General features: G+C 49.3%; 1 protein-coding gene across 12 annotated transcripts in view; it reads right to left on the bottom strand.

Moving 5' to 3' along the window:
* The window catches only part of LOC119173521 (complement factor B), a 1,265,978-nt gene that overhangs the window by 1,015,643 nt on the left and 226,845 nt on the right, over positions 1-23,490 (bottom strand). For 11 of the 12 annotated variants that reach the window (XM_037424323.2, XM_075896490.1, XM_037424324.2 and 8 more), the window contains one exon: positions 3,220-3,429. The exons of the other annotated variant lie outside the window; for it this stretch is intronic. In XM_037424323.2, the coding sequence (XP_037280220.2) occupies positions 3,220-3,429 (210 nt within the window). The remainder of the gene's footprint in view (positions 1-3,219; positions 3,430-23,490) is intronic. 12 annotated transcript variants of the gene reach the window in all.

The following is a 23,490-nucleotide window of genomic DNA, read 5'->3' as shown; positions in this document are numbered from 1 at the left end:
TCGATGCTCCAACGCACTACGAAAGATTCCTTTAGGGGCGAAGCTCTTTAGAGCGGCACCCGTTCGTCCACCGTAGCACTTGTAGTAGTGTGTAACAAGTATAACATTTTGACCTCGTAAGTAGTGTCGGTGAGATATTTCTTTTTTGCGTTGTTGAACAATAAAAGATAGTGCTCAGTGTACATGCCAATGGCTGTTATGGGGGAATGAGAGACAGGAGAGTTCGGTTTTTAGTTAACGCGCACGCTGCGAATTTTTATTGTTCAACAACGCACAGAAGACAAGAAAGGGTTGCTACGTTATACTCGCTGTGCGTAACCTCTTAGGTTTTAGAAAGAGTTAGCGAGCGTTGGACCGCCGTGCCATGAATACAGTGAACTAGTATATACCATGAACTCGATGTGGTTAAAGCTGGGAAGTAAAGACGAAGCGCAAGCCGTAAGAAAGTGTGCGTGTGCCTCCTCTCGTTCAGTCCTTGGAATGTCCACTAGATGGCGGTGCTTCTTTATGAGGAATATAAGATGAAAAGATGCGAGATGGTGGTACTTGGAGTGTTGAATAGGTGCACGAATGGACACACAGACAGATTAATGGACGGACGCACGAATAGATGTACGAACGAATGGACGCATGGACGGACGCAGGAGTAGATGCGTGGACGAAAGCAGGGACGGACACACAGATGAACGTGCGGATGCACGAACAGACGCACGCACGGGCGGGCGGATGGACGCACGGGTGGCCACACAGACGCACGCATGGACGGACGGAAGCAAGAACTAATGAACGGACGGATGTTTCGCCCCACTCTCCAATTTTCGCTTTGTGGATATGCTGCCATTTTTTGGTCACCTATTATTTCTGGCGCATAGCGACTTCAGACAAAATTTCTTATCATCGTGAGCTGCTGCATGAACAATTAACTCAAAATTCTTTGCAATTGTTTATCGGATACCACGCTCCTCAGAAGAATAATGAAAGATTGCACTGCAAATGCTGGCCTACTACCCTACAATATATAATAATAATGGCGTAGTGGGCATCAAAAAACTGTGCTTGCAGAAGTTTCAGGACCCAATGAGCGTTTTGGAAAAAGCTCTGAAAGGCCGCTCTTCCAGCTTTCGCTGTGACTGTGCTGACTCTTCAGCGCAGGCCTGCTGTTTTTACTTGTGTGCCTTATTTTGGCGCACCTCTGTTCATCAGTGTTACTGCGAGTAGGTGCCTGACCACGTCACAGAGTGATTTTTTGTATGCATGGATGCTGTGAACGATCCTGACACTTGGCCTAAGTTTGCCTATTCGCAGGGTGTTAAGGTGCTGAAAAAATTGCACGTCGCCTTTTGAAAACATAAATTGGATGGAAGCGTTCACATGGTGCTTTACAGGCGATATAATCGCGGAGACCACATTCGTAATGCATTGTGGCCTCTCTACTTCAGTTGTCTCAGACTCTCAGACAGCTTGTCGCATGTACCTCAAGGACATAGTACCAACAAAGGCCATCAATCAGTTGGCAAACGAACTCCTCTCTGACCTTGGGTTAGTCTGGTGTCCGGCTCATACAGGCCAGGATGGTTGGTTGGTTGGTTGTTCCTCAGAGTCCCGGCGCAACCCATCACGAGGGATTGGCCATGAGACGGATGGTACATTATTTGTGAGATCGAATTGTTTTACCAGCCGGGATGTTTAGATAGGGATCTTTAAACAAAGAACATATTGGGAAACAATAAATTATGAAAGAATGGTAGCGTCTGTCATGGATTGAGACGATTTCCGTATTGCTAAGAGAATGGCAAGCAATTGCGCTTGATAAATAGATGTGAAATGGGGTAAACAAATACAAAGACCGACCAACACTGAAGATGCAATTTCGACTCTTGCCTTTTTTTCGCGAACTGAAGCATCGGTTGCTATTACAATGTAAAATTCTAATATCGCCAGGTGGTCTTTTAAAATGGCATTTAGTCGTCTACTGAGAATACGTTTGCTAATATTATGAAATATATTGTCCAATTCTATTTTCATTGTTGTATTGGGTGTTCTTAATACGAGTACCTCACGAACGTCAATTTGTAATTTTTCCTAGAACTTCTGTACGACGATGACTTGTAGGCCGCTCATTCTAGACCATTGTTAAGAAGGACGTAAACTGCTTAATGAAAACATACTGCTACCTCCTCCTTGGAGATGCATATGTTTTTAGGAAGGCACGAACTGCTAGTATTTGGAACCTAGCATGAATAGAAGGCAGACACGCTTTCTTATAAAAAATATTATGATAAATATATTATATATTATATATAGTATAAATAGTATACAAAATCTTAGGCTCAAGTACTCATTGGCCGAGCCCCACTACCACCAGCTGCTGAAGAGAATACAGATGAAGGAATGGCATAGCATAGAATCGAAGACAAAAAAAGATTAGATCGCCGCATTAGGGCACCTCCCTACAAGGACTTCGATAGACATCAAGCTTGGGACTGGCGCCGCCTGCAGACAAAGAATTCCCAAATCTGCATAGAGTTCACATGATGTACCGAGCAAGATATCCCAACGAATGCCCGTGGTGCGGAGACATTCCTACACAAGCACATATAACCTACTGCGGTCCAGAGCGAACTGTCACGGTCGACATAGGACATACGCACCCAATATATACGTGGTCGTGGGAGGCGTGACTATCTAAACGAAGCTAAATGGGTCAGGCCCGCCGACCCGCTATAGCCTGTGAAGCCTTAGAAGGAGGACCCTTTTCAATAAATGTTGTCTCTCTTTACCGCTATTAGAGAGCGAACACTGTGTGAGAGAAAGAAAGAGCACTGTGAGACATAAGTGAGAAATATAAATCGCACGTTCTTGTTTGTAAACTAAGGTGTGTGACCATGACGTGGTGCAGAGCGTTTTTTTTTGCATTATTATCCGCTGTTTGTTATTTGTCAAAAATTGTGCTTTCCAGGCGGTCATCAACCATGCACCTCGTTTTTAGTTCCACCCTGTGAAGCATGACAAGGCTAGTTTGACACCGCAAGCAAAAGTTTACGCTAGAGCTGCGAAGTACTCGAACCAACAATCTTACATGCTGAAAACTAAGACTCTACCATGAAGACATTTGATTGAAGTGTTTTACATTCGTATTTGTATTACCGTCCTGTCGAAATTATTCAGCTGAGTGCTACCAACGATTCAATAGATTTTTGCCGTATGATGTACACTCACGCCGGCACTTCGGCTTCGTATGAGTCCAAGTGCCATTTTCGGTGCAAGTAATGGTCCTTTCGCCCACAAGCTCGAAGCCTTCCGCACACTTGTAATAAGCGACCGTCTCAGGAGCACAGCCATCGGGTGAACAGTCGTCGTAGCGCGCACTTCCTTTGAAGAGGATTCGATCATCCAACTTACTTTTCCCTGGGTCTTTGCAATAGGTATCTGTGCAAATAAGAAATGAAAAAAAAAGAAGCGAAATCAATTATGTCTATGCATACAACACACAATGTTTTTGGTTGCTTTAAATGTTACGCATAGCTGAATTACAACATGGCTTGCAATTTTTGGGAAGGGCTCCGTGAAGTTCGACCACCTTGGGTTCATTGACGTGCCCCTAAATGTGAGGCCTCAACAATTTTCCCCGTCGAAAATTCAGTCCTCAAGACTGGGATTACATTCTTGCAGTCAAGAATTAGGCACCACAACTGCGATAGCACCACAGTGGGTGAAACTTTTAAGGATGTAACGAGGTCGTTTCGCAGGAATTCCGGCGTGGATGTTGGCAATGGTGCTGTGAGCGAAAGAGTATCGTCTTATGCGTGAACAAGAAATTGGCAACGATGCAAGTAAAGCAAATGCATAAACATTCTCGGTCAGATTGGGGATCCAACAAGGGTCGTTTTCATTCGAGTGTAAATCGAAAGCGGGTCATTTGCGTGGAAAGCGAATGTTCTGCCACATGGCCATGCGTCTTTTTTTGAACATGGTATTTATAAAATGTGTATTAAAACATTACGCAGTATCACAAACAGAAGTACCGTTGCAAATCTACATCGACAATTGGTTTAAAAACACTGCTTACAAGGAAACATGAAAGCTAATGTCCTATCCTAGAGTCTAGAGTTTTTTATTCATGTGCTGCACAAAAAAATGGCGAGGGTAAGCGCATCACAAAGATGGGCTACCAGTCCGGCTGAACACGGTGTTCATCATAAACATCCTTTAAATGCATAATGCGTGCGTGAAGAGGTTATCGGTTCTGCGTTGCGGTCCTTCATACGCGTCTTCCACAGACCGTCTATACCTAGAAAACATAGCATACCAAACGGCAGTTCGTCAAGAAATGTCAAAATGGGTTGAAGAACCTTGTCCGAATCAACAAAAAATTTTTCTGCAGAGTCTGCTGGAGCACATATTAGAATAGAATGACGTCTTTGCAACACACGAAACAAGGCTCTATTGCTTCAGGTACAACATCACCGAGACAGCAAATATAAGCCAAGACAAGTATATCTTTTTTTTTTGTAAGGAAGTTTTAACAGGCAGTTATTCAAAATAAAGTTTATAAAGAATGTTTTGCATTGAGCTTGCCCAATGCAGTAAAAAGAATTTTATCTGCTTGGAATTGCAATGAAAATAGCTTTCATGTTTTACAAGCACGCACGTCTTTTATACATGCTTCACAATGCAACATAAAATATGACAGTAATATAGCGTAGTATAAACGCCCATTGTGAGCGCTCGTCAGAATATGTATTACCATAACGAATTCGTGGTTCGAAGCCAAGTACAAAAGGCACTTACGCTACTACGCCTATTCCCTTCAGCCCACGTAGTAGGTGCATAGCAAGTTAGAAAATTTTTCATGCACCAAGTGTTTGAAGAACGCACTGCAAAGAATATATCGCTGTGGCGTTCTACTCCTAAATAAGCACTGACATCAAATTTCAATATTGAAGAGTGCCATTAATTTGATTGCTCAGTGCGTGTACGTCCTCTTTACTGAATTTGATTCGCGTCCATCGCGTGGAAGTGTTTTTCTTTCGACGTCAAATAGCGCAAAAAGGCTTAACGGAAAATGGTGTGCCCCTGCGACATCGACACTAGCGATCTGTGTTCGGTGTAATACATTCCACGCATACCATCTTGAGTAACGATGCGCTGGTAGCGATGACGTTTTGATCCGAGTGTTCTTATCCTGGCGCCGACTGGCACCGAAGCTGGCAATGCACTCACTCAGCATGTGTGATCTTCGTCGCACCACATTGAATATTTTCGTAAAACCAAGATTCAAACCACCCAATAAATATAGACGAAAGAAACGATTTGATTCATTTGTAGGGATTAACGTCCTAAAACCACCACATGATTATGAGAGACGCCGTAGGGGAGGGCTCAGAAAACTTCAACCACCTGGGGTTCTTTAACGTGCGCCCAAATCTGAGCACACGGGACTACAACACTTCCGCCTTAGCATTGATACAAATAATGTGTTATGTGCTCATGCGGCGAACCAGTCAAGGAAGTTTGCGCACGCATCTTCTCTGTATCCTCTTCCTTTGCTCTATCTGACATATCGTTGACGTTTCCCCTCCCCCAACCTCTTATACTCTTGCACTATATACACTGCAGTGGCGCTGTCAGTAAACAATGCGCCCCCATAGAGTATTATAAAAATTACAAGAGAGGTCACTCCGGCCAAAAATCGCCCGAGCTACGTGGCTTCACCCCAGCTGTCAGATGGCAACGCATCACTCACTGCTTCAAGGAAACACGCGTACTAGTTATTTACTACAGTATCTTTTCTAGTAGTTCAAACTAGTACTTCCACCGTGGGTAGTGAAATTTGTTTACCCTTTTCTTCAGAACCACACATTTGTGATAAGAGTGAATTGAAAGCATCGAGGCTGCTTCATGTCTAACAGAGGTGTCCCGCAAGGATCCCTTCTGGCTCCTTCTCTGCTCAACTAGAACTGTGCGCCGGTACCAAAATTGCTGCCGGCGGCGCACCTGTGTTGTCACCGCCGGCGGTGGCGCGTGACCAGCGGGGAGCTCATCGAATCTGTGTTGGTGCGGTGCGCAAGAAAGGTAATACTCCACAGTAAGGAGAAGAGAGCAGAGAGTCATTCGAGTCGAAAAAAAAATCGAAAGACGTTTGTCAATATCATAGAAGTATGGACTGTCTTCTTCCGCAAAGTTCTGTCTTGCTAGATTCCGCTTCAATTCAGCGCAGCGCACCGGTGGCATTGCGTGGCTCCGGATTAGGATGGTGGAAGCCATCTTCATTTTCCTATGCTGTTCCTCGCGCTTTTTGGCAGGATTTTGACAAGTACCGGAAAAACTGCCATCGCCAGGATGGAAGCCCCCGATAAAAAAAAAAGCGCCTCACGAGCTTTCCGAGGGAGGAAGCTTGCGCTGCTGCATTGGAGGAGGGGCGGAATGACCCTTCAAACTCTGCGCCTCAGTTTCTTATGAAGTGATTATTGTCCTACCACCGTTACAACCAGTTGTGAATATCTTTTGCCTTGACTAGCACGCACATAGTTAGAACAGAAAAATAAGGTGGAAGAAAAGAGCGTCGGCAAGAGCAACGTATGACCAGACGCTAAAGCGACGGGAAGGCGATATAGTGGAACGACTTTTGTCCGAAGGACCGGTAACGTCTCATATAGCTGCCCGGCAACGGATGACCCATAGCGCAAGGTTTCGTAGGAAGTGCTGCACTCAAACGAGTGTAACATTCGCATGTAAACTGTAGTCTATTTATTTGACTTTAAGCAGAGCATGGCTCATTTCTGAACACATCAAGTTGTTTTATGCCACAGTGACCACAACGCAATGGTTACCATGGTGACAAAGCAAATAAAGGACGGTATGAAGGACAAAATTATTATAGAGAATTTTTACGCGATGAAATCAGTATATATATATATATATATATATATATATATATATATATATATATATATATATATATATCTTGCAAGGGGGTTTATTAGCGACGCCAGGTAATAGGCAGACAGCCGGTACAGAAACAAATGCTCGGGCAGTCCAGTGTCTACAGCTCGTGCTCCCGCTCGCGCTTCGCACTCAGCGATGGTCCCACTAGTCATTGCTTTGCGAATTCCCCACTACAATGCCCCGGCGACGAAGACGAGCCATCCTGGCGACTTAAGGTGACGAGAGAACAGGAGGGTCGTAACAGGGCTTGAGGCGACTGACGTGGACCGTCTCACGACCAAGGCGGCGCTTGTCCGTGGACGGCTTGAGTGGTACAATCACATAGGTGATAGAAGAAGGGTGCTGTATGACGCGGTAAGGGCCCGTATACTTCGGTGCAAACTTGAGAGTCAGTCCAGGAGAGTGGAAAGGCAGTCGGAGCCACACGAGAGAACCGACGGGGAAGGTATTCTGAACAAGATCATGGTCGTGGCGATCTTTTTGGAGGGCTTGGTTATCGGCTGTGAAGGACCGTGCAATTTGACGACACTCTTCGGCATGTTCGGCCATTTCAGAAACTGGGCTGAACTCTGAGGCATCAGGATTGTATGGCAGAATTGTGTCGAGTGTGTTGCATGGGTCACGACCATATAAAAGAAAAAATGGAGAAAAGCCTGTTGTTGATTGAATCGCCGTATTGTAGGCGTACGTCACGAATGGAAGAACAACGTCCCTGTTGGAGTGGTCAGAATCAATATACATAGCGAGCATGTCTCCGAGGGTTCTGTTGAAACGTTCCGTTAGGCCGTTGGTCTGAGCGTGGTAGGCTGTGGATGTGCGGTGTACCGTACGGCATGAATGTAGGAGCTGCTGCAGAACTTCTGACAAAAATACGCGTCCTCTGTCACTCAGGAGCTCCCGTGGTGCACCATGACGAACAAACCGGTGCAAGATGAAGGTTGCAATGTCACGAGCACCAGCCGAAGGTAGCGCTGCCGTTTCGGCGTACCTTGTCAGATGGTCGGCAGCCACAATCACCCATCGATTTCCACCAACAGAGCACGGTAGCGGGCCGTATAGGTCAATCCCAACACGTTCCAATGGGCGTGCAGGACATGGCAAAGTCTGCAGTTGACCGGGTGATTGAGGGAATGTCTAGCGCTGCTGACACTGGGAACATGAGCGAATGTGTTTGCGTACAAACGTGTACATACCCCGCCAGTAGTAACGTTGGCGGATCCGCTCATACGTCTTTAGCGCACCGGCGTGTGCGTGTTGCGGTTCAGCATGAAAATATTTGCAGATATCAGACCGCATATGGCTGGGTATGACTAGCAGCCATTTACGACCCGTCACTTGATAGTTGCGACGGTATAACAGGCCATCTCGTATGGCGAAATGCGTTGCTTGGCGGCGAAGAGCACGCAGGTAACCGGAAGTTGATGCGTCAGAAAGCATATTCAATAGCGAGGCGATCCAAGGGTCCTTCCGCTGTTCGGATGGCATGTCTGTGACGCTGACGGCAGAGAGGGGAAGGTCCAGGGCTGATATATCCGTATCATCAGATTTCACGGGTGATCGTGAAAGCGCATCTGCGTCAGAGTGCTTTCGCCCCGATCGGTAGACGACGCGTATGTCGAATTCCTGGAGGCGTAGTGCCCAACGTCCAAGGCGGCCGGAAGGATCTTTCAGCGAAGCCAACCAACAGGAGGAGGAGGAAGAAACTTTATTCAGAGAAAAAAAATTTAAATGCAAGCAGTTTGGTCGGGCCCTCAGTCCAGTGCTCCGCTGGCACGAGCGGCTCGCTGGACCTGGTCAAGCAAAGTTATTTGGCTCTGCTTGTCCTCGTCCGCAAGCCATGCCTCCCACTGCCTGTGAAACATGTGTGGTTGCTTCGTGATGTGTGGGCTGTCGATGTGTGTGGGCCTCTGGGTGCACTCTCATGTTATGTGGCTGAGTGTTGGTACTTGTGTACACCATGGACAGGTGTCTTTATATCTTGCGGGATATATTCTACTTAGATGGTACAAATTGGGAAAGCTATTGGTTTGTATGCGTCTCCAATCCCTGCTTTGCTGGCTATCCAAGTCCTTATGTGGAAGCCCATATTCCTTTCGTTGCTTCCTTTGTTGGAGGAGGATGTCACGCGAATTGGAAAGAGGTTCAACGTCGTGGCCTGCCGTCGCTCGGTTGGTGATGCCTCGAGCTATACGGTCTGCCACGACGTTTCCCTCCAAACCTTCGTGAGGAGGACACCATATAATGTGATGGTCTCCTGTTATGGGTTTATTTAAAAATTTATACGCTATTTTAGGTAGCGTTCCTCGGAGAAACATTCGGCATGCCGCCTGTGAATCGGAGAGCACAACCACTGATTCTCCCCTGATTTCTGCGTTGGATATGGCTATGGCTATTGCTGCCGCCTCTGCCACTCGTGTGAAACAAGTTTTAACCGACGCCATTGTGGTGTGATTTTGTGCTACAATTGCCACTACATGTGACCCTCTGCTCGCTTTACTTACGTCTGTAAAGACGGCTTCTGAGCTATTCTGAAATGCTTTGCGTAAGGAGTCTGCTCTCGCTTTCCTCCTTCCTGCGTGATACGTCGGATGCATATTTCTGGGAATAGGCGCCACAGTTAAATGTGTGCGTTTTTCCGCATCTATTAGCACCATTTCCTCGTCACAATATAACGGTCGCAATGTATATCCCATCTTTTCTAGAATTCTTCTCCCATGATATCTTGAATTGAGCCTTTCCTTTTGAGATAAAAGCACCGCATTCGCATACTCCTCAAAGGTATTGTATATGCCCAATTTCTCTACCCTCTTGGTTTTGGCATTTTCCGGAATCCCCAATGCTGCTTTGAATGCTTTCCTTATTATTGTGTTTATTTGCTTTGTCTCCTGGTTTGTCATTGTCTGGTACGGTAGCGCGTACGTAACTCGGCTGATCACAAATGCATGAACGAGTGCAATGGTTTCTTTCTCCTCTAGTCCCATTTCGCTATTTGCTATCCGCCTGATCATCCGGGCCACATTTGCCGTGGTTCCCCGTAGCCTTTGTAGTGTGTGTGACGTTCCCGAATTTCCTTGTATCCACAGCCAAGCACGCGTATTACATCTGCCTCCCTGATTTGTCTCCCATCCAGCAGTACTGCTACCGGTATTAAGTCCTTTTTCTTTGCGTATCTTGCCCTAATTCTAACCATTTCAGTTTTTTCCGGCGAGCATTGCATTCCTGCAGCTGTCACGAAAGCTTGTATTTTATCTACTGCCTCCTGGAGGGCGTTTTCTTTGTCCGCATAAGAGCCACCCTTTGTCCATAAGGTGACATCGTCTGCGTAAAGAGCTGCTCCTAGACCTTTTATATTTTCCAGCTCACATGCGAGCTTTCTCAGGCCGATATTAAATAGTATCGGGGATAGCATGGCTCCCTGGGGGGTGCCTCTATTTGGGTAGTCGAAGGTTTCAGATGTAACCGAGCCTAAAGAAATGGTAGCTTTCCTGCTTGTCAGAAATGACCGGACATACTAATATATTCGTTGGCCGCAGTTAATCGATTCGAGGCCTTCCATTATCACCTTGTGTGATATTGTATCGAATGCTTTCTTGATATCTAGTGCTAGTACGAATTCGTCGCTTGAACCTCTGTTTGGGTTCATGACGTCATTTTGCAACAGCAGGAAAACATCCTGGGCTAATACATGTGGTCGGAAAGCGAACATATTCACCGGTAGCAGACCCTCTCTCTCTACATAGTCTGTCAATCTAGTCTATATTGTTTTTTCAAAAAGCTTACCCAAGCATGAGGTAAGGGAGATTGGTCGGAGGTTCTTAATATCTCTTGGTTTCCCTGGTTTTGGTATTAACATGATGTTTGATTTCTTCCATTCTACTGGAAGGTTTCCTCCATCTACCCATACCTTTTCATTAAAGAAATCCGTGATTCGTCAAAGGGCCGCATCACTCAAATTTCTAAGCATAGAGTTTGTTATTTTGTCTCGTCCTGGGGCGGTATTCTTTTTGAAAGACTGGGCCGCTGCATAAACCTCTTCAAATGTTATGGGAGCGTCTAACTCTGGTTGTTCTTTTCCTGCATATTTGCCATGTACCACTTCACATGCGTCTTGTCCGACAAATAATTTCTTGACTTCGTAGATAAGTGCGTCATCGTTACCTTTAAATTCATTCTCCAGAATTCTTAAAGCCCTGTTCGTCATTGTTTTTGTTGCCCCTGGATCGATCATACTCCTCAGGATGTGCCAGGTTTTTTTGGTTCCTAACGTCCCTCTAAGTAAGTTACTAAATTGCCTCCAGTCACTGTTATTTAGTTGACGTGCGTAGTCATTGGCTTCCTGTGACAACTGAGCTATCCTTATCTTCAATTTGCGATTAAGCTTTTGCTTCTGCCATCGCTTTGTGAGGCTTCTCTGCGCGTCCCACAAATGTAGCAGGTGCTTGTCGACTGCTGGGATTTCCACGCTTGTTTCTATTTCCTTTGTCACTTTCCTGTGTGCCTCCTTTATCTCTGTCACCCAGTTACCTAGATCTATTATTTCCCCTTGGTCTCCTACGTTCTCCCTAAATTTGTTCCAATCAGATATTGTCGCTTTCCCCATTCTTCTTGTCGTGGCGGCATTAATAGTTATTCGGAGAATGTAGTGGTCGCTTCCCAAGTTTTCTCCGAGGTGCGCCTATGAGACGTTTCCTTCAGAATTTGTAAACGTTAAGTCCGGTGACGTGTCTTTTGTTAAGCTATTCCCGACCCGTGTCGGTAGGTCTGGTTGTGTAAGTTGGCAGAGATCATACCGTTCAACAAGGTCTACCAGGAGTTTGCCCTTAGGGCTGTCCTGCTTATATCCCCAATTTCTGTGTGGCGCATTAAAATCCCCCATGATAACTAACCTGTCTTTCTCTTTCAATAAACCCATCGCATGTGCTATAATGTTCTCAAAGTCGGCTCGTCTCTCCTTAGGTGGGCTATATATATTGACCCCCACCGTTTCTGGTCCTCCACGTTTTTTGGGCCACACTGTTATTATCTGGTGTTGCACTGCCTCATTGCTCACGTAGCTGACACTCAATGCTATATCTTTTTTGGTAAATGTCGCCACTTGTGGGTACTTTGGGTTAACATGTCTTATGTACCCTCTCAGATTTATCTGAAATTTGCCTACTTCCTGAAGGCAGATTATATCAGGAGGGATTGGAGATGCTCCAATAAATTGTTTGAAATTTTCAAGTTTTGTTCTCAATGAGCAGCAGTTCCACTGCCATATTTCCGTTTGCTCGGTCTTTTTATTGTTACGGTGTCTAGCCATGATTGGTATTCTCGGAATCTGTTATTCCACTTTCTTTAGGCTGTCTGGTGGGGGCACCCGGGCTCTGACAAGATCTCTTGCGAGGATTCTGCGCCTGACTCAAGTCGCTTATGGTGCGTTCCATCTGGCCTAGTTTGGCAAAAACAAGTTGAATTTGTTGAACTAGGAACGCTATCGGCAGTGTTTGTGCTGGTTGCGTTTCCACGGGCTGCGCAACGGGCTGCGAGACAACAGGTGTGCTCGCCGGGCTTTGTGTGTTGCTCGACTGGTTTAGTAGTGACTCCAGGCGCGCCATTCGAGACTTAACCTCATGTAGTTCTGTTCTAAGTTGTCTGTTTTCAGCTACTACCCGCTTGTATTCTGGGTGTTCTGTGATCGTTGGTGTAACGGGTTTATGTTTGGTAGTGGGAGATACGGCTTGCGCATAGCTTACCGCGTCCGCCTGTGGGTTGCTATGTGCAGGACACGCCCCCGGTGGCTTGCTTCTCGGAAGGGCTTGCGCGTTCGGATTGTCCTGGGAGATTGCTCTCGGCGTCGAAGTCGACTTTGGATGCCGCTGTCCTGGTTGTCCTGTCTCCACGGCACGGTTTTTCGACGGCGTGCGGGTTCTGGAACGGCTCTTGCGGGTCCCGCCTCGTCCGCACTCCCATTCTGATTCCTCTTCCTCCGACTGAAACCAGCGAGGGGCTGGCTTGTGTGGTTTTTTGGGTGGTTTCGCTGCTTGCTTGCGAATAGGCTTGAGGCGTTTCAGACAACTGCGGTCTCCAGTGATATGGTTTCCCGTGCAAATTGCGCATGTCGGAGTGCAATTATGGTTTACTTCGGGGTTGCGCATTCCACAGGTATGGCACACGGGTGAGTCTGGCTGCGGACACACGTCGGTGCGGTGGCCAACCTCCCCACACGCTCGGCAGAATTGGACGGTGTTACGAAAAGGAATACACTCCTTCTCACCTCCTCTGTAGTAAACATATCTTGGTAGAATGTCCCTGAAGAAAGTCAAGACGGCACTCCGAGAGTCTCCCAACATCCGAGCGTCGACCAGCGTCACGCTCTGGGTGCGAAAACGGATGCTCGCTTTGATGGTCTCAGACGGGGTGTGCGGCTCTATACCGTGAATAACACCTTTTTTGGTTCCTTCCCCTTCCGTAACGTAGACGTTGACCGGGTGTGGTCTTCCGTTGATATTCAAAGACGTGACGCCTCTCATCGCCATCGCGACGGTCGTGTCTGGAGTCGACGCTAGCGCAATGTTGGACCCCGGTCGGATGCGGAGAATAAACTGATCCCACCTGACTTTTCCTTGGCAAGCCTCCACTATAGCGTCGGAGATTGCTTGGGTGGTCACATTCTTCAGAGGCAGTCCCTGGTGAGGTCGGAAGACTACTTTCAGATCGTCCTTGGGTAGTGCTGGGGGCCTCCGTCTTATAGGTCGACCCCGGCGCTTTGGCTGGTTGTCCGTCGTAGGTATGCTGCCTGCGGAGAAGTCCCCTCCTTGTTGAAATTTCCGCTCCTTCGCCTGTTTCTTCTTCGCTCTGAGCGATTGGGATATTTTCCATCCCTCCTCTGTGCGGTCGGTCTCCGTTGGGGCGGAAAAATCTGCGTCGGCGTGCGTGGACGCCGCGTTGCAGTTCCCAGGCAGTGCTGCTTCATCCCGGTTTTGCGCGGCAAAGTCAATGACTTCTTCACCCAAACCTGGTTCGGATTGTCGTACGGACGCTGTTTGCGACTCCCCAGTCGAGTCCATAGCCGTCAGCAACCGCGGCAACGCCGTGGTTGTCGTCTTCGGGCGAGCGTCTCCCGGCGTCGTCGCCGCCGCTCCTCTACTGGACGCTAGAGGTAGCGAAGGCTCCACATGGGCGAACGAAGAAGTGGCCATAAAAACAAGAAAAATGGTCCGATTTCAGTGAAACTGGAGTCCACCGATACCGGAGACTCTCCCCTACACGCCTGTGGCAATTTCTGGACGATTCAAAGGTTGAACCATACAGAAAAGACAAGAACATACGGAGCTCGATGTGCACGCGTCTGCACTCATCGGCATCCCAGCAGCGTCCCCCAACCAAAAGAGTGCGTGATGGTCAGTTACCACATGAATAGTTTGACCGTACAAACAGGGGCGAAACTTGTTTAACGCCCACACAATCGCGAGGCACTCTTTTTCCGTAACAGAATAGTTGGCTTCTGCCTTAGCGAGGGCGCGGCTGGCATAAGCGACCACATACTCCGTAAAACCTGGCTTGCGTTGTGCGAGTACTGCACCAAGGCCGATGCCACTTGCATCCGTGTGTACTTCGGTTGGCGCAGTAGGGTCGTAATGGCGCAGTACGGGTGGTGAGGTAAGGAGTTGGCGCAGTGTTGCGAAGGATTCGTCACAGGCTGCTGTCCAATTCAAAAGATCTGCAGGGCCAGCAAGGAGTGTGGTGAGTGGAGCGATGATGGAGGCAAAGTTCCGGACAAAGCGACGAAAATAGGAGCACAGGCCCACAAAGCTCCGTAGTTCTTTAACAGTAGTCGGCTTAGGAAATTCGGCAACAGCACGAAGCTTGTCAGGGTCGGGAAGAATGCCGGCTTTCGAGACGACATGACCAAGTATGGTGAATTGTTTAGCCCCGAAGTGACACTTCTTCAGGTTAAGCTGAAGCCTGGCGTTTGTAAGGCACTGTAGAATCTTGCGCAGACGAGTGAGATGCGAAGTGAAATCGGGTGAAAAAACCACAACGTCATCAAGATAGCACAAGCAAATGTTCCATTTGAGACCACGTAAAATGCTGTCCATCATTCGCTCGAATGTGGCAGGCGCATTGCAGAGTCCGAATGGCATCACGGTAAATTCATAGAGGCCATCCGGTGTGACAAACGCCGTTTTTGGACGATCAGACTCAACCATTGGGGCCTGCCAATCACCCGAGCGAAGGTCAGGCGAGGAAAAGAATTCTGCGCCTTGGAGACAATCGAGAGCGTCGTCTATGCGGGGAAGAGGGTAAACATCTTTCCTCGTAATGTCGTTTAGGCGCCTGTAGTCTACGCAGAACCGGACTGAACCATCCTTTTTTTTTGACGAGTACAACTGGGGAAGACCAAGGACTACAAGAAGGCTTGATGACTCCGCGCTGTAGCATGTCGTCTACTTGTTCTGCAATTACCCGACGCTCCGCTGGTGACACACGATAAGGGCGCTGGCGCAAAGGAGTACTCTTTCCTGTGTCAATTGTGTGCACAACGGTGTTCGTTCTTCCTAGCACCGCTTGGGGAAAGTCAAACGAACGCTTGAATTCGTGCAGCAGGGTAACAAGCTGCTCTCGTTGAGCCGGGGCGAGATGGCTTTCAATAGAACGGTGAAATGCATCGGTAGACACGCTGTTCAAGGCAAAGTGAGGAACCAACGCGTTCAGCTCCATATTCGGCTTGGTGTCGAAGAAATCGGCAGGCACAATAGTACCTTCTTCGATGAGCTGAATGTGGCTGAGCGTCTCGTTGCGGCGCAAACCGAGGAGGCACGAGTTAGGATTGGAAATAAATATCCCGGTAGTGTCTTGACAAAGCTCCAGAACGGCGAATGGCAGCGATGTGTGGCGGCGGCTACCGAAGATGTCAGATGGCGTGAATAGGACGGTAGCGTCAGAAAGTGAAGCACAGCAGGCAGGGACAAACTGGGCGCTGAAAGGAGGAAGGTCTATGTCCGTCGCGACGACAAGGTTAGCCACACTAGATACGGCCGCATCAACAGAAAGCGCATCACCAAACGGTAACAGCTCCACTTCGGCCCGAGCGCAGTCCACGACGGCGTGATGACGTGATAAAAAATCCCATCCTAGGATGACATCGTGAGAACATGAAGCCAACACGTGAAATTCAATGGTGTACAACACGTCTCGAATCACAACTTTTGCTGTACATGACGCGACGGGCTCAATTTGTTGGGCGCTCGCAGTACTAAGAGAAACCACGAAAGAAAGCATCGTCACTTTACGAAGAGAGTGGCAGAGTCACTGACTAATCACAGATATTGCGGCACCGGTATCGATGAGTGCGAGTGTTCGTACACCTTCGACGATTACATCGATAAGATTGGCGGGAGACAGGCGAGGACTTAAACGATTAGACGATGACGCAGCTCGTGCCTCCGGAGCTGCGGCAGTTAGTTTTCCGTCTCAATGGAGGTGGGTCGTCGACGCATAGGCGACACGGAACGACGACTTAGTGAAGGTGAAGGCGAGCGGGAAGTAGAACGTCTAGAAGCGAATGTTCGGGCACCGGAAGCAGTTTGCGCATCGCGTTCGTGAACTTCAGGTGGTACGTGAGGCGCGTGGTATGGAGGTCGAAATGAATAGTCAGGATATCTTGGTGCGTTAACTGTGAAGCGCCGACGACATAGACGTGCAACGTGACCTGGAATTCCGCAAAAGTAACATATAGGCCGGTTGTCAGCAGTGCGCCAAGGATTTCCGGCGTGTTGCTGTGTAACTGGAAACGGCGCGGTGGACGGTCGCACAGGTTGTGGCGTATACATTGGCAGACGAGATGGAGGAGGCATTGCCGCGACGGCCGCATAAGTCAGTGGTGCGGCAACAGGAGTTGGTTGAGAGGCAGGCGTAGGTAATGGCAACGCCTCGGAGACCTGCTCCTGATTAGCCTGTCTTATTGTCGGCGTTAGGCGGTTCGTTGGTGCTTCGGTGGTCGGCAGATACAAGAGACATGAAAGCTGTCGTGCGACCTCTTCGCGTACATATTCTTTTATCTGCTCCAGCAGGGAGCTGTCACCTTTGAAGGCCAGGGCAGCGAGAGAGTCGTCTGCAGTCGTCGACCTCCGAACTGCTGCACGTTGTTTCCGAATCTCTTCCAAGCTCTGGCACAACGTCACAAGTTCGGATACGGTACTTGGGCTCTTTGCCAGCAACATCTGATAGGCATCATCGTCTATGCCTTTCAAGATATGCCTGATCTTGTCATGTTCGGTCATCTCAGGGTTGAAGCGCCGGCATAAATCGATTACATCTTCAATATAGCTAGTGAAGTTTTCGCCCTGCCTTTGTGCGCGTCCGCGTAGCCGCTGCTCAGCACGCAGCTTGCGCACTGCGGGGCGATCGAACACAGCTGCGAGGGTGGTCTTGAAACCAGCCCAAGTGATAAATTCAGTACGGTGGTTTGTGAACCACAGGCTGGCGACGTCTTTGAGATAAAATGGGACATACTCCAAATTCGAGGGGTCGTCCCACTTGTTGGCGGCGCTCACCTTCTCAAACAGCTGCAACCAGTCCTCCACATCTTGGTCCTCGGTGCCGCTGAAGAAGGGCGGATCTCGTTGGCGCAGGGTGGTAGGCACGATGACCAGTTGAGATTGGGCCGTGCTTTGCTGGGTGGTGCCTTGCTCGGTCGTCTGATCAGGCATTGCTGATGTAGTGGGCAGCTTTCGGCTTCGAAGTTCCAGGTATGCGTACCCAGCACACTTCCACTTTGCAAGGGGATTTATTAGCGACGCCAGGTAATAGGCAGACAGCCGGTACAGAAACAAATGCTCCGGCAGTCCAGTGTCTACAGCTCGTGCTCCCGCTCGCGCTTCGCACTCAGGGATGGTCCCACTAGTCATTGCTTTGCGAATTCCCCACTAAAATATATATATATATATATATATATATATATATATATATATATATATTATATATATATATATATGTTATATATATATATATATATATATATATATATATATATATATATATATATATATATATATATATATATATATATATATATATATATATGATGCGGTGAAATTCAGTGAATCCGGTGGAAAATGCGGTAGAAAAAGAGGTCGACAAACGTGCGACAACACAAGTTTTACTAACGTTTCGGCAGGTGGGCCTGCCTTCTTCGGAGTGTCCGACGAAGGCAGGCCCGTCTGCCGAAACGTTAGTAAAACTTGTGTTTTCGCACGTTTGTCGACCTCTTTTTCTACCGTATATATATATATATATATATATATAAATATATATATATATATATATATATATATATATATATATATATATATATATATATATATATATATATATATATATATATATATATATATATTGTTATGGCGTTTATTAGCCGGCACACAGCGAGTCTACACAATGGCGACAGTAACGGCCAAAACACGGGGTCTCCGCGCGAGCGGCGTTCTCTTTGGGCAGACCCACTAGAAGGCACATAAGAGTTCGACCCACTTCAGTGTTCTGCGGCTTCTGTACAATTACCCCGGGGTCGAAGAGGGAGCCGCCTGGCGACCTAACAGCTTGTCACTACGAGCGGGTCATAGTAAGCCTTCAGACGCTCCACGTTGACTATGTCGCGCCCGCGGCGGCGCATGTCCGAAGATTGTTCAATTGGCTCGATAAGATAGTTGACCGGAGATGTGCGCTCGATCACACGGTAGGGACCTTCATATTTCGGGAGTAGTTTGGAAGAAAGACCAGCTACAGAGGTCGGGATTGAGAGCCATACAAGGGAACCAGGAAGGAAGGTGGGCTCAGAAGTGGCGGAGCCATCACGAATACTCTTCTGCCGCTCTTGCTCATGCGTCGTAAAAGTCTTGGCAAGCTCGCGACACTCTTCAGCAAGCCTGGCGGTCTCGGAAATAGGTGTACACTCAGATGGATCCGGCGTGTACGGGAGTATCGTGTCGATGGTGTGTGACGGGTGCCTTCCGTACAGCAAAAAGAAATGTGAAAAACCAGTCGTGCTCTGAGGGGCGGTGTTGTAGGCGTAAGTGACGAAGGGCAGTATGGTATCCCAATTCGTGTGGTTGGCGGCGACGTACATCGACAGCATGTCGCCGAGGGTGCGGTTAAAGCGTTCGGTCAGACCATTCGTCTGCGGGTGGTAAGCAGTAGTTTTGCGATGGACAGAATGGCACTCAGTGAGAATGGCATCGACGACTTCTGACAAGAAGACACGGCCTCGATCGCTGAGAAGCTCCTGGGGTGGACCGTGGCGCAATATAAATCGATGTAGTAGGAAGGACGCAACATCACGCGCAGTAGCCGCGGGGAGAGCGGCGGTTTCGGCGTATCGCGTTAAATGATCTACGGCGACGATGGCCCAGCGGTTGCCAGTGGACGTCAGAGGAAGTGGTCCGTACAAATCGATACCTATGCGCCCAAACGGACGGTCAGGGCAAGGTAGCGGTTGCAGACCGGCTGGTGACATGTGTGCGGACGGTTTGCGGCGTTGGCAAGCAGGACAGGAGCGAACGAACTGCTGGACGTAGCGGTACATCCCGCGCCAGAAGTAGCGTTGTCTAATGCGATGGTAGGTTTTGAATACCCCAGAGTGCGCGCACTGTGGATCAGAATGGAAGGATTCACATATCTCCGACCGCAGACTACGGGGTATCACGAGTAGCCACTGCCGGCCATCGGCGTCGTAATTGCGTCGGTGTAGGAGGCCGTCACGAATGGCGAAATGGTGAGCTCGACGACGCAAGGCACGCGTGGATGGCGTTGCGGACGGATCAGAGAGCAAGTCGATCAGTTGGGCGATCCAATTATCCTTTCGCTGTTCGGTAGCGATGATGTCAACATCAATGGCAGAAACAACAACCGAGGATACTGAGCAGAGCACGTTAGCTTCAGGCAGAGGGGAGCGCGAGAGAGCGTCGGCGTCAGCATGCTGGCGTCCGTTGCGGTAGAGGACGCGGATGTCGTAGTCTTGTAAGCGAAGAGCCCAACGGGCGAGGCGGCCTGAGGGATCCTTCAATGATGACAGCCAGCATAGTGCATGATGGTCAGTGACGACATCGAATGGGCGACCATACAAATAAGGTCGAAACTTTGTAAGAGCCCAGACGATTGCCAGGCACTCTTTTTCCGTGACGGTGTAGTTTGTCTCGGCTCTTGTGAGCGTACGGCTTGCATATGCCACAACATAATCAGGGAACCCGGGTTTGCGCTGCGCCAGGACAGCGCCGAGGCCTACACCACTGGCGTCCGTGTGCACTTCTGTTGGGGCCGTAGGGTCATAGTGGCGGAGAATGGGAGGAGACGCCTACAAGTGGCGGAGCTTCAAGAACGCGTTGTCGCACTCTGACGACCACGAATTGAGGGGCCCGTTACTTCCGAGGAGCTTCGTCAGCGGTGATATACTCGTGGCGAAGTTTCGTATAAAGCGTCGGAAGTATGAGCACAGGCCCACGAAACTACGCAGTTCTTTGACGGACGCAGGTTTTGGGAGCTTGACGACATATTGAGCGCTAAGAGACAGGGACAGGAGAGAGTGGACACCACAATGCGCTAAGTTTGTCAACTAGCGCATTGTGGTGTCCACTCTCTCCTGTCCCTGTCTCTTAGCGCTCAATATGTCGTCAAGCTCCCTTTACCAACACGCCCAAAAAATGGCACTGCTAAGGTTTTGGGAATTCGGCCACGGCCCGAAGCTTGGCTGGGTCAGGAAGAATGCCATCTTTGGACACGACGTACCCTAGGATGGTGAGTTGGCGTGCTGCAAAGCGGCACTTCTTCAGATTTAGTTGCAAGCCGGCATTGCTCACACGTGCGAAAACTTCTTTTAGACGTTGGAGATGGGTGGAGAAATCTGGAGCGAAGACAACAACGTCATCGAGGTAACACAAGCACGTGTGCCATTTCAAGTTGCGCAGTACGGTGTCCATCATGCGCTCAAATGTCGCAGGTGCATTACACAGACCAAACGGCATGACGTTGAATTCGTACAAGCCGTCGGGTGTGATGAAGGCAGTCTTCGGTCGAGCGTCATCAGCCAGGGGTACTTGCCAGTACCCCGAGCGCAGATCGAGAGAAGAAAAAAATTGGGCTCCGTGAAGGCTGTCAATTGCGTCGTCGATGCGCGGCAGTGGGTAGACATCCTTGCGAGTGATCTTATTGAGCCGTCTGTAGTCCACACAGAACCGCACAGAACCATCTTTCTTCGCAACAAGAACAACAGGAGACGCCCATGGACTGTCCGAGGGCCGAATGACGTCGCGTCGGAGCATATCGTCAACCTGCTCGTTAATTTGCCGGCGTTCAGCAGGCGACACGCGGTATGGACGTTGCCGTAATGGTGGATGGGCACCAGTGTCAATACGATGCGTAACAGTGGACGCGCGACCGAGAGAACTTCGCCCGACATCGAAAGAAGAACGGTATTCTTGCAACAGGTCTAGAAGCTGGGAACGCTGCACTGACGTAAGGTTGTCATCAATGAATGGGCCAAATACATCAGGAGATGATGAGTCAGAAGTAGAAACAGCACTGATGGTACGTGAATCGGGACAACGCGAGTCTTCGGCTACGTCCAGGACTTGTGCGTCGTCGACTGCTTCCACTCTGCCGAGACATTCCCCTTGAACCAAGGTAACAGTGTACGGGGATGGGTTGGTCACAAAAATAGCGGCGTTGCCTTGGGTGATTTGCACGGTCGCGAAAGGTACTAGCAACCCTTTCCTCCTGGAAGCACGGTAGAATGGCGAAACAAGTGCAATTGTGTCGGAGAGACCGGTGCAGTAGACCGATACGCCCATCGTCGAGCTTGGAGGCACTATAGTATCGTCTTTCACAAGAATCTTGTTCAGTGTCGAGGGACCGTCTTCTGGCGTCAAATGCGAGAAGGGCGAGAGTTCAATTTCGGCGGCGGCACAATGAATGACGGCGTCGTTGCGGGAGAGAAAATCCCATCCCAAGATGACGTCATGAGAGCATGCAGGAATGATGATGAATTGGGTGACATACAGAACGTCCTGAACGACAACGCGAGCTGTGCAGCCTGCTGTAGGATTAATACGATGTGAGCTAGCGGTACGAAGGGACAGTCCAGAAATCGGCGTCGTCACTTTTCGAAGCAAGCGGCAAAGGTTTTCGCTCATAACTGATACCGCAGCTCCAGTGTCAATAAGAGCAGATGCATGAACACCGTCCACAAGCACGTCAATGACATTAGATGGGCGGCTCTGACGGCTTTCACAATGCGATAGCGTCGCAGTCCTTGCCTCTGGGACTGCGACGACTAGTTTTCCCGCTCATGAGCAGAAGAACTTGGCCGCATGGGGGACAGAGACCGACGTCGTGGAGACGGCGACCTTCGAGCAGACGGACCTGGGCGAGACAGTGGCACAGACGGCAGTTCCTCGTTATTCGAACGGCTAAGGTGGCCAGCAACAGGAGAAGTGGGAGCCGGCTGTAGTCGAGAGCAATAACGGGCTACGTGACCGGCGTAACCGCAAGCAAAGCAGATGGGCCGGTTGTCGGGTGTGCGCCATCGGTTTGCCGGGGTGGGTCTCGCCCGGAACGGTGTCTGGAAAGGCTGCATGGTGGGCTGAAAATGAGGCTGAGGTTTTGCGCCAACATATGCAGCCGGCATACCCGCTGCAAAGGACGGAGGTCGTGCGGCAGCTTCGGCGTAAGTCACTGGTGCAGGCGCTTGAACGACTGGAGGCGGCCTTGCGACCACTTGGGCGTAACTTGGGGGTGCAGGGGCCGGAAGTTGTTGTGGGTGGCACGCAGGCATGACCTCCGCTATTTCCTGCTCAATCACTCGGCGGATGGGTGGAAGAATGGTAGGGGCCGATTGTTGAGCAGCCGGTGGGTGGGCAAAGGGCAGGAGAGAGAACTGCCTCGCGATTTCCTCACGTATGAAGGACTTGAGATCTGCCAGCAGTGCCACCTGATCACAGCTCGCTTCCAAGCCTGCAAGCACTGCATCTCGTGATGTGGAGCGACGGGTCATCGAACGCTGCCGGCGGAGCTCCTCGTAGCTCTGGCACAGCGTGATGACCTCAGCTACTGTGCCGGGGTTTTTGGCAAGCAGCATCGTGAAGGCATCATCGTCAATGCCCTTCATGACGTTCCGGATCTTGTCTGATTCGGACATGCTGTCGTTCGACTTCTTGCACAAGTCCAGGACATCTTCAATGTAACTGGTGAATGACTCACCGGCCTGCTGAGCGCGTTCGCGTAAGCGCTGCTCGGCTTGCAGCTTGCGAACGGCAGGGCGGCCAAAAACGTTGGTGATAGCAGTCTTGAAACCGGACCAGGTTGCAAACTCGGACGCGTGGTTGGTGTACCACAAACTTGCAACGCCCGCAAGGTAGAACACCAAGTTTGTCAACTTGCCGTCCTCGTCCCATTTGTTGGGGATGCTCACGCGCTCGTAAATGGCGAGCCAGTCCTCCACGTCAGTGCCATCGGCGCCCGTGAAGATGGGTGGATAGCGGATCCTGGGGACACCGGGACATGGGGGTG

The sequence above is a fragment of the Rhipicephalus microplus genome, chromosome 5 (genome assembly GCF_043290135.1).
Source record: "Rhipicephalus microplus isolate Deutch F79 chromosome 5, USDA_Rmic, whole genome shotgun sequence".
Lineage (NCBI taxonomy): Eukaryota > Metazoa > Arthropoda > Arachnida > Ixodida > Ixodidae > Rhipicephalus > Rhipicephalus microplus.
This window is presented reverse-complemented; position numbering and strand designations above follow the sequence as displayed.